The sequence below is a fragment of the Empidonax traillii genome, unplaced genomic scaffold (genome assembly GCF_003031625.1).
Source record: "Empidonax traillii isolate 1590-97213 ecotype Southwest subspecies unplaced genomic scaffold, ASM303162v1 scaffold2212:size32493, whole genome shotgun sequence".
Classification (NCBI taxonomy): Eukaryota; Metazoa; Chordata; class Aves; order Passeriformes; family Tyrannidae; genus Empidonax; species Empidonax traillii.
Genome location: NW_020957405.1, coordinates 16,390 through 26,892, shown reverse-complemented (window position 1 = coordinate 26,892; position 10,503 = coordinate 16,390). Strand labels below are relative to the sequence as shown.

At 53.2% G+C, this 10,503-nt stretch overlaps 1 protein-coding gene across 1 annotated transcript in view; it reads right to left on the bottom strand.

Annotated features, from left to right (window-relative positions):
* Positions 1-1,976: 1,976 nt before the first annotated feature.
* The window catches only part of LOC114071703 (S-adenosyl-L-methionine-dependent tRNA 4-demethylwyosine synthase-like), an 18,439-nt gene continuing 9,912 nt past the window's right edge, over positions 1,977-10,503 (bottom strand). Inside the window, exon 3 of the mRNA XM_027909551.1 lies at positions 1,977-3,240. Within this exon, the coding sequence (XP_027765352.1) occupies positions 3,019-3,240 (222 nt within the window). The 3' untranslated portion in view covers positions 1,977-3,018. The remainder of the gene's footprint in view (positions 3,241-10,503) is intronic.

The following is a 10,503-nucleotide window of genomic DNA, read 5'->3' as shown; positions in this document are numbered from 1 at the left end:
ACTTCCCGAGGCTCCAGGGTGGGTGTTGAAGCAACAGGTCCCACTGGGCTGGGAGTGGCACCAGGACTCAGATTGTGCCCTGGCTTGGGGTAAAACCCCACAAAAGAGAGGGAGGAGAGTTCTTTGGGAGGGTCCTGGGCAGCACCGGGGCAGGAAGGGGGATGGGGACCACAAGCAGCACCACAGGCTGAAGGCTGGCTGTGACCCAGATGGAAAACTATGGAAAATGGGTTGGAATTACTCAATTATTAATCCAAATGTATTTAGAGCACCACGAGATGGGCTGATCCTGCAATCATGACATTGGAGAGGTTTTCTTCCCCTGACCTTTGGCAGAACAGAAAACTCCTCACTGAAATAAAATCACTTTTCTCCCTGGGCACATCCCATTTTCCATTAAAGATTCCCTGTGGACAACCCCCCCACCCCCACCCCCAGGAGCGAGAGCCAACCTGTTCCAAAGGCCAGAAGCAATTCCAGGTGAGGCAGGAATGCTGCTCTTGGAGAGAGGTCCAAGTCCCTTCCATTCCCAGCACATCCAGAGCACGATCCCAGAGAGATCCCAGCAGAGATGGGACTTGTCCAGCTGGGAACTCCTTGGGTAGGAGGATCACGGGGGGGTGTCTGCGCTGGAAGATTTTTCCTGAGCTCGAGGTAATTCCAGAGGGATTGCAGAGGTGAATCCTGACCAAAGGGCTCTTGGAGCAGCCTGCAGGTGCCAGCTGGACCCCAGGAGGAACCAGGTGGTCCTGGTTCCATTCTTCTAGGACAGCTCAGGTGCCAATTGCCATGGGAATGCTGGGCACTGACCTCAGGAGGGCACACACCCCGACCCCTGCACTGCTCTCTGAGCCCTGGAAAACAGCAGGGAGGGAGTGTGAGGATACAGGGAGGATCAGGGAAAGATGGAGGGAGCACAGGGAGGACATGGGAGATGGATGGAGGGAATGTGAGGACAGCGGGAGGATCAGGGAAGGATGGAGGGAATATGAGGACACGGGGAGAGGATGGAGGGAGCACAGGGAGAACCAGAAAAAGAAGGATGGAGGGAGCACAGGGAGGACATGGGAGAAGGATTGAGGGAGCCTGAGGACACAGGGAGGATCAAGAGGGATAGAGGGAACATGGAGATATGGGGAGGATCTGGGAGAATCCTTCCTGGGATAGTGGGCAGGCCCTGGCACAGGTTGCCAGAGAAGCTGTGGCTGCCCCAGCCCTGGAAGTGTCCAAGGCCAGGTTGGAGCAACCTGGGCTGGTGGAAGGTGTCCCTGCCCATGGCAGGAGGATTGGAATGAGATGATCTTTAATGTCCCTTCCAGCCTAAACCATTCCAGGATTCCACAATCCCATCACTTGCCCGGCTCACACATTATTATATATTATTTACTGTGTTTCTGTTAATCTTTTCTGAAGCTCAGAAAGCAAAACTGTATTAATATATTTCATTTCCTGCATCTTCCAACCCAAACCATTCTGGGGTGCTACGATTTTGTTTGAAATGATGGTCAGGAAGGGTGTCCATCACCCACAGACACAGCAGTGCCCTCCCTCACAAAGCCCTGCACAGCAGCCACACACCAAAGGTGCTCTGGGCAAAAATTACTTTTATTTTTCTTCTTTAGAAACACTTTTTACAGCTTAAGAAACGGGGCTTGCTTTTTAAAGAGAAAGAAAAGCACCATTCCAGGGATTCTCAGCACCCACAGCTCCGTGGGATGAGCAGGAAGAGGGAGCGCTGGGAACACCTTTGATCCAAAGCTCCTGGAGTTGCACAAGGGAACAGATCCCCATGAGAGCAGGATTGAGGGGTGTGCCCACCTTCAGCTCTGGGTGTGGATCCAACTGTTCCTGCTGCTGGTTCAGTTGGTTCCTGGGATGGGTTTGGCTGGAGCAGGACCTGCAGCCCTGAGGGAGGAGGGGGTACCCAGGGGTGGGAGCCAGGGAAGAGGGCTGGGAGGCCACCTGGTTCAGCCATGTGGGAACTGAGGGCCCAGGGTTTGCCCACAGAGGCTCCAACCCTTGGGGATGCAGCGAGGAGGGACAGGGAATTCCCTCTTTATTTAAAAGCCATTTTCCAGCCAGGCTCCAGCACCTCCAGAGCGCCCAGGGCATCAAAGAGCAACCCCTGGGCCCTGTCACCTGACCCTGTGGCTGGATGTCACCTCTCCAAAGGGGAACAGTTGGGTTTCTTGATCCCAGAGACCTGGACTGGGTCTGGTTTCCATCTCCACCCAGTTCTCCATCCCGAGGATCAGCGAGGCTGTGGAGCTTCCCAGGGGAGCAGAGGGAGCTCCATGCCTGATGTCCAGATCCCAGGGACACTGGGCACACACAGCCAGGGCTCTGAGGGATTGTACCTGTTGTTCAGGGCTGCTGGGAGTGGGATAACACTGCTCAGGAACATCCACTCCCAAACCCAGGAAGCTGGAAGATACTTGGAGAGGTATCAGAAATCACAGCTGGTGTCAACAGGGGGGCTGTTACTCACACCATTCCCAAGTTTCAAGCATGGGATGAAGTTTTTACAGGAATTAAATACATAACCCTGAACTAAATCCATACAATGATATTCCCAGCAGGGCTCAGGTTCTTCAATCCAACACCTGCCCTGATCCAACAAGCTCGTGGGGTTGAAATCCCTGTGGCACTCTTCCTTGTGGATATGGAATTTTCCTTGTGGATGTGGTTTTGCTGCCAAGCTGGGGGCCAGATGAGCCAGGCTCTCCTCACACAGGGCACTGGAATCCAAGGAATGCTCCTGCTCCACATCCAACCCCAAACCACATCCAACTCCAAAGGTGGCCCCAGCTGCTGCCTCCCCCCATGCTGAGAAATCACTGCCATGAACCACTTCTGATTTGGGAGAGAGGAATGTTATAAATATTTTCAGCCAGGAAGCCCTAAAACCAGGAGGGAAGGGTTAAATTAAGGCTTGACCCCCCTGCTCAACAGCACATTTGGGATAAGGTCGATGGAAAGATCCAGAATCGGTGTCAGCCGGAAACAGAGTCCCAAAGCTCAGCAGCCGGAGATGTCCCGGGCCTTGTTCCTGCGCTGGAATCTGACATCCAGGGGGTCAAAGCCCCTCTCCCTGGCCCCAAAGAGAGCCCAGGGGGGAGTCCTGGCCGTGTAATCAGCCGCTGTGAAGGTCCTGGAGCCGCCGCTCCGCTCGCGCTCCCGCACCAGCTCCTGGAAGCGCTCGTAGTCGATCCAGGTGAACCACTCGCCATCCACCTTGAACTGGAGGGAAAACAAACCTGTTAGGGAGCGATGGGAGGTACCAGATCCACATTTCTGCCAGAACAAGATGGGTTTGCACTGAATGGATGCCAGCTGCTGGCATTTTTAACTTGGTAGCCCACCCTGGGGTGCCGGGCAAAGACATCCCGAGTGGCCTTCATGGGAAACCAAAACAAATCCAGGTGGATGAACATCCTCATCCAGAGGGTTGGAGAACACCTGCAGGCACAGGATCCCTGGGTTCCTCACAGCTTTAGTCACTGAGGGCTGTTTGCTCTGGAGCCAGGCTGGGACAGCTGGGGGGGTTCACCTGGAGAAGAGAAGGATCCAGAGAGACCTGAGAGCCCCTTGCAGGGCCTAAAGGGGCTCCAGGAGAGCTGGAGAGGGACTGGGGACAAGGCATGGAGGGACAGGACACAGGGAATGGCTTCAAAGTGTCAGAGGGCAGGGAGAGATGACATATTGGGAATAAACTCCTGGCTGTGAGGGTGGGCAGGCCCTGGCACAGGTTGCCCAGAGAAGCTGTGGCTGCCCCAGCCCTGGGAGTGTCCAAGGCCAGGCTGGACGGGGCTTGGAGCAAGCTGGGCTGGTGGAAGGTGTCCCTGCTCATGGCAGGGGGTTGATCTGGATGATCTTTAAGGTCCCTTTCCACCCAAACCATTCCATGATAATTTCCATGAGGGTTTGAGTGTTGGATGCTTTGCTGGGCCCTCCAAAGTACCGGATTCCAAACCCCCTCCAGCCTCACTTTCCAGGAGGAACATTCCCATGGAGCTTCCCAGAGCCTTCCCAGGCCTGTCTGCGGTTCCCAGGTGACACTCACACCTGGAGGAACTGGAAAAGCCCTGGAGGACACGTGTAAATGAGAGATTGATGCCCAGGTGCCCCTTGGGGGCCAAGGTCAACCAAAGCTCCTGCTCGGATCGTGCATCTCCAGCTCCAGGGCAGCACAGCCTGGAAAAATGGCACAGGAGCAGCATCAGAGCAGGGCCTGGGATGGATTTTGGCAATTCTTGACAGGGGCAGAGGGCTGTGTTTGGGAAGGGGGGAGGATAAAGAGGTTTAACGACACCAATCCTCTTTCCATGTGAGAATGTGAGGAATTGCTTACTCTGACAGGCTGAAGCTGCGTTTGTCTCCCAGACCTGCTCTGCTAATTTAGCAACAGCCCTGACTGAATCCTCAATTAGGATTTATCTGAGCTAAGAGCTTATTATGCATTTCATCCAAAGGAAAAAAAAAAAAAAAGTGAGGGAAAACAGCCTGACTCTCTGGTTGTGGTGGGGTTTTTTTTTATCCCACCAAACTTGATGGCTGTGCATTTAAAGTGGCACTTGACTTTGTGCCCGAGAGCTAAAAGCTTTTTTGGTAGGAAAAACTGCTGACAACTGCAAAATCCTGCACTCAGACACGGGAAACGCTCATCCATTGCTGCCTCTGGAATTACAGCACGTTCCTACTGGGATTGGCCTCCCCATGGAGCAGGGAGGGGACACTGCAGAGTCACAGCTCTGGGGGACAAGTCTTGGCACAAAGCACCTCACTTTTCCCGTGCCGAGGTGGGTGATGTGTTGGGAGAGGCCACCTGTAAAGCAAGTGCCCCAAAACACCTGCTCCCAAATTCTGGAGCTCTGGAGAGCTCCCAGAGCTCTGGGTTCCCCTCCCTGTGGAGGTGGGAGGGGACAGTTTCACACCCCACAGAAGGGTCTGCTCCCCGCCAGGTTTGATTCAGCCACACTCAGCAACCTCTCCCACCAATTAATCCCCAATCCAGGGGATCCAGCAAAGCCTTGAAGGCACGTGGGAGATGTTGGGATTATTCCCATGATGGGTTTGGAGCACTCCCAGAGGGTCACACGGGTCCTCAGGGAGCCTCGAGGCCACCTGAGAGAAACCCAGCACAGACAGAGAGCTGAGGCTTGATCCTGGCCCTTTTCCTTGGAAAACCAGGGTGGAATCACAGAATCACTAAGGTTGGAAAAGACCTCCAAGACCATTGAGTCCAACCTGTGATGGGATCACAAAGGGATGGAAGGGGGGGCTCACAAAGAGCCCTTCACCCCATGGCCAAGGGGGGCTCAGCAGGAGTAGCAAAGCCCCAGGAGATGCTGGTGCCACCCAGGGCAGCTGGAATGAGGACATGGACTGGGGCCACCACCCCAAATGAGGGTGAGGACAGTTCATCGAGGCCAAGTGCAAGGTCCTGGCACCTGGGTCAGACACAAATCCAGGCACAAATGCAGGCTGGGCAGAGCAGGATGGAGAGCAGCCCTGGGGAGAAGGGCTTGGGGGCGTTGGTGGATGAGAAGGTCAGCACGGAGTCATGGAATGGCCTGAATCATGGGAAGGGACCTGGAAGATCCATTCCAGTTCCCACTGGAATGGAACATCTTCCCACTTGGATGGGGAATCCCAAGGTTGCTTGGCTTGGAATCATTGAAATGCCGAGCTGGAAGGAGCCAGGACTGCAGGGACCTGGGTCAGGAGGTGCCTGAGCAGAGGTGATGCCATGTGGAATGTGGGAGCTGGGAATGAGATCCCACTCCAGCTCCTGATCCCTGTCCCCACCATCGGCCACTCCTCCAGGCAGCATCAAAAAGGCACCTGGAAAAACGATCCTGAGTCCTGAACTCCTTCCTTTCCACCTGAGGATAAACAAAGGAGCTTTTCCAGCCTCACACCCAGAGCGATTTAACAGATCGTAAATCAGGGCGTTCTCAGCACCTGCCACGGTGAAGTTCTCCAAGACAAACAAATAATTCAGGGAATCATTACCCACAGTTTCTCACCTAATTAAGGCTTACAATTATTTAAGGCTCCCTCTGTCTGACAGTGGCAGTGTCAGAACTGGAATCACTCGGCAAAACAAGGAGATATATTGTGGAGAAATGAATCTGAGGGGGGCCATGTGGTGTTCAAAAAGCCACAGACTCCTCCTTTTTAATGATGTGTTGCAACCTCAGGCTCGAGGGGCAAGAAATTAAGATGGAGCTGGTTTTTAGGTTGCCCAGGTTGCTCCAACCTGGCCTTGGACACTCCCAGGGCTGGGGCAGCCACAGCTTCTCTGGGGAACCTGTGCCAGGGCCTCCTCACCCTCCCAGGGAACGATTCCTTCCCAATATCCCACCTGACCCTGCCCTCCTTCCCCTTAAGGCCATTTTTACCTTCTCTTCCTGCACCTGCAACTTAAAACCCAGTTTAATCTGAATTTCTTCCTCCTCGAGCCCGAGGTTGCAACTAATCAGGGAAAAGGAAAAGTTTGGAGCTTTCTGAACCCAACATGACCCTGCTCAGACTATTTTCTCAACATTGTGTTTCTCAAAAAAGTGGAACAACCCCAAACTGACCTGATCTGAGCCTGTGCCCCTGGGATCCCCCCTAACCCTGGGAGTTATTGTAAAGAAAAGCTTCATTACTGCAGATTTATTTGGGTTTAATCCCCCCCCTACCCTTGACACTGAGTGGAGCAGCTCCTCTGCCAGCTGAGCCAGGGCTGCATCCAGACAGTTTTAATTCCAGTGGATCAAACCAGGATTACTGTGGCACAACAGAGATCTCCTGTTAATAACTAAAATATCAAGCCCAGCAGAGCCCCCTTCCTGCTGGAAGGGGACACAGAAAGGCAGGAAAACCTTGAGGAAACACAACATCCCCTGCTCACACCTGCAGTGGGGGTGCTGCCTCTGGATCTGGGATCACAAGGACACTTCCACTCTCCAAACGACTGGCAAGGCAGGAAGGAAAGGGGCTGTGATGGACTCTCTGTCTCTGCTGTGCCCCTCGTGGGTGCAGCTGGCACTGAAGTGCTTCCTCTCCCTCCCTAAATATAGACCAAAAGCTCAGCCTGGAATATCTTCACCTCCTCTGCAGCCTCTCCAAGCACAGCCAGGACCCCCATGGAGCCTCCACAGCCCCCACAGGGATGACACTGCCGAGGAAAAGGCCAATTCCCACTTTCCTGGGAGGATTTGGGGGTTGATGGAGAGTGATGAGCACGTTTGGACAGGATTCCACGTCCCCCAGCTCAGTTTAGATCACCCCTGACAGCAGCCTGGGGACACCCTCAGCACTGCAGGGCCATGGGGGCATGGAATGGGTTGGGAAGGGGTATTAAAGCTCACCTCATCCCACCCCCTGCCATGGCAGGGACACCTTCCACACCTTCCAGTTGCTCCAACCTGGCCTTGGACACTTCCAGGGATGGGGCAGCCCAAGCTTCTCTGGGCAACCCGTGCCAGGGCCTTCCCCCCTGAACAGGGAAATGAACTTTATTCCCCAAAGCATCTCCCTGGGGTCACTTGGGGATGCCAGGGACACCCTGCCCTGCTGGAGGACACACCACCATCCCAGGGCACACCCAAGAGGGGAGCAATCCCAGGGGTGCCACCAGGGAGGGCTGGAGCACCACGAGGGATCATCTGGATCCCGGGTATGGACACTCTGCTTGTGGAATTCTTTGTTTTAGGTCGTAGGGAGGTGGGGGTTGGTCTCTTCTCCCAGGGAACAAGGGAGAGGACAAGAGGAAAGGGCCTCATGTTGTGCCAGGGGAGGTTTAGGCTGGATATCAGAGAAAAATTCCTTCATGGAAAGGGTGGTCTGGCACTGGAAGGGGCTGCCCAGGGCATTGGTGGAGTCTCCATCCCTGGAGGTGTTCCCAAAACATGTGGACGTGGCACTTTGGGACAGGATTTAGTGGTGACCATGGTGGTGGTGCTGGGATTTTCCAACCTGTCCAATTTCATGATTCCAAGTCAGACATACAAGATTTCCAAAGGCAGAAAAGGCTGAAGGCAGCTCACTGAGAGCTCCAGAGAGAGCAAAGCACTGGGATTCCAGGAATATTCCCAGTGCTCTGCATGGCTAATTGCCATAGAAATCAACCCTGGCACAACAGGGAAGAGGCAGGGATGCTCAGACATGGAATCACAGTGCTCTACCAGAGAACTGTGGGATCCCAGGGACCTGGGAATTACGGAGTGCCAGCCTGGCTGAGGAGCAGAGGGAGCAGCACTGACAAGGAATTTGAGTCTGGAAAGCAACAGGGAACTGGAAAAAAACCCCACAGGCTCCAGCAAGGCAGAGATTTAAATGAAAAAAACAGGGGATAATTGTCAGGAAGTGCTTTGGGAGAGGGTGGAACACACACATGTAAAGCAAATTCAACACGGTGGGGCAGGAGCTTTTAGCCTAGAAATGCCCAAGAGGTCAAATTTCATTCATAAAAACCTTCCCTGAGAGGAAGATGCAGCACATCCCCCCTTCTTGGGCACTTGTTCTGGTCATCCCGAGGATATAAGGATTGTTCCAAGCCTGGAAAAGCAGCAGCCTGAGGCTCCTCTCCGGGAAAGGTCACTTGAATGCACGACAGGCAGGGAAGGGGAAGAGATCCCACATCCATGGGAGCCCAGGCCAAGGCAAGGAGAGCTGCCCTCATCCTTCAGAAGGACACAACCCTTCCCTGGAAGTGTCCAAGGCCAGGCTGGACGGGGCTTGGAGCAACCTGGGCTAGGGAAATGTGGCAGGGGGTGGGATGAGATGAGCTTTAAGGTCCCTTCCAACCCAAACTATTCCATGAGCCAAAGACACTGATGGCCCCAAACCCATGGAAATCCCAGTAACTGATGGATTTTCAGGTCTCAGGTGTTCCCTGGGTTCATTTTTAGGGCTCTGTGAAGGGCAACTGGAAAAGGAACATTTTGCTGTGAGGCTTCAGTTTGTGAGACCTCTTAAGCTCTCCTGGGATGGTCCAGGAGGGGCAGATCCAAAGCTCTCCTGGGATAGTCCAGGAGGGGCAGATCCAAAGCTCTCCAGGGTTAAGTGGGACACATTTCAGTCCTTGAGCCTCCCTGAGTCCTGCAGGCTTCCTCCAGCTCCTCTCCTGCACCCACAGACACATGTTCAGACAGCAGGAAGCAGGGAAAAACAAGGGATGTGTGTGTGGGAAGACACCTGGAAGCTCAGTGGGAGATTTTGAAGACAATGAAGAACCCCCTAAAATTATTCCCCAGCTCCAACCTCAGTGTCACCTCTTCGTTTCAGGGAGAAGAAAATAACACCAGACCTACAAACTGCAGTTTCCTCTCCCTTAATTCCCTTTTTCTCCCTAAATCCCTGGCCTCAGGAGACTCCAGAGCTTAAGTCCTAAACTATCATTCATCACACAAGCAGGTGCCAATCAATGGATCTCCATCAATCAAGGCAGGATGAATTATTTCTGACATTCCCAGACTCTTTTCCTCCAGGCTGTCATTCCACATTGATGTTAAAATGATGATGAGCATTGTCTGAACACCCCCAAACTCCGAACACAGGGAAATAATGTCCCATTTCTCCGTGATTTTTATTACAGCCTTCCTGCAACTCCTTAATTTGTTAAAGGGCCCTTTGATTTTGCCATTACTCACTCCAGTCTGATCATTCCCAGGGCACAGGTTTGCTGCAAATAATAGACACTGACAAATTTTATTCTCCACTAGAGCCTGAAATGCAAAAATTAAAAACCTAATCGAAATAAATCTATTTTTTATTAGTTATTTTAGTACTGGGGACAGATTGTTTCCCAAAGACACCCTCTGCTAATAGCTCTGGAAGGCAAAGCAGCTGCTGAATTCCTCTTGGGCAGGTAGCAGTTTATTCTTGTTACTGAGGGTGTTACTTAAATTATGCATCAATAGGGTCGGTGCAATCTGTTTGTTTTCCTTCCCCTGGACCTCAGAATGGAAAAGAATATTTGGATTTCTCAGGCACAGTTGTCAGTGGCAACAACCAGAAGCGAGGCCGTAAATAAAGCAAATTTTAGGGGGCTTAAAACAGAATTAGTGCCAGGTATCCTGGTTTTCCCTGCTCCCATAAAAATAGGGACAGTTTGGGAACTGTGCAGAAGTTTTCAATAAGGAGATTCTGATAATTATCAAACGTGGTTTCAGAGTGAAAGGGAGTAGGGACAGATGGATATTGGGAAGGAATTCTTGGCTGGGAGGGGGATCCAGCACTGAGCTCCTCCCAGAGCTTCCTTCCCAAAAGCCATCCAGCTGAAAGCATCCATCCCAGAAGTGTAACAGAGCTGGGAAGGGGCTGGAGCAGCAGGAGCAGCTGAGGGAGCTGGGGGGGCTCAGCCTGGAGAAAAGGAGGCTCAGGGGGGACCTTCTGGCTCTGCAATCCCTGACAGGAGGGGGGAGCCGGGGGGGGGTCGGGCTCTGCTCCCAGGGAACAGGGACAGGAGGAGAGGGAACGGCCTCCAGCTGTGCCAGGGGAGGGGCAGGT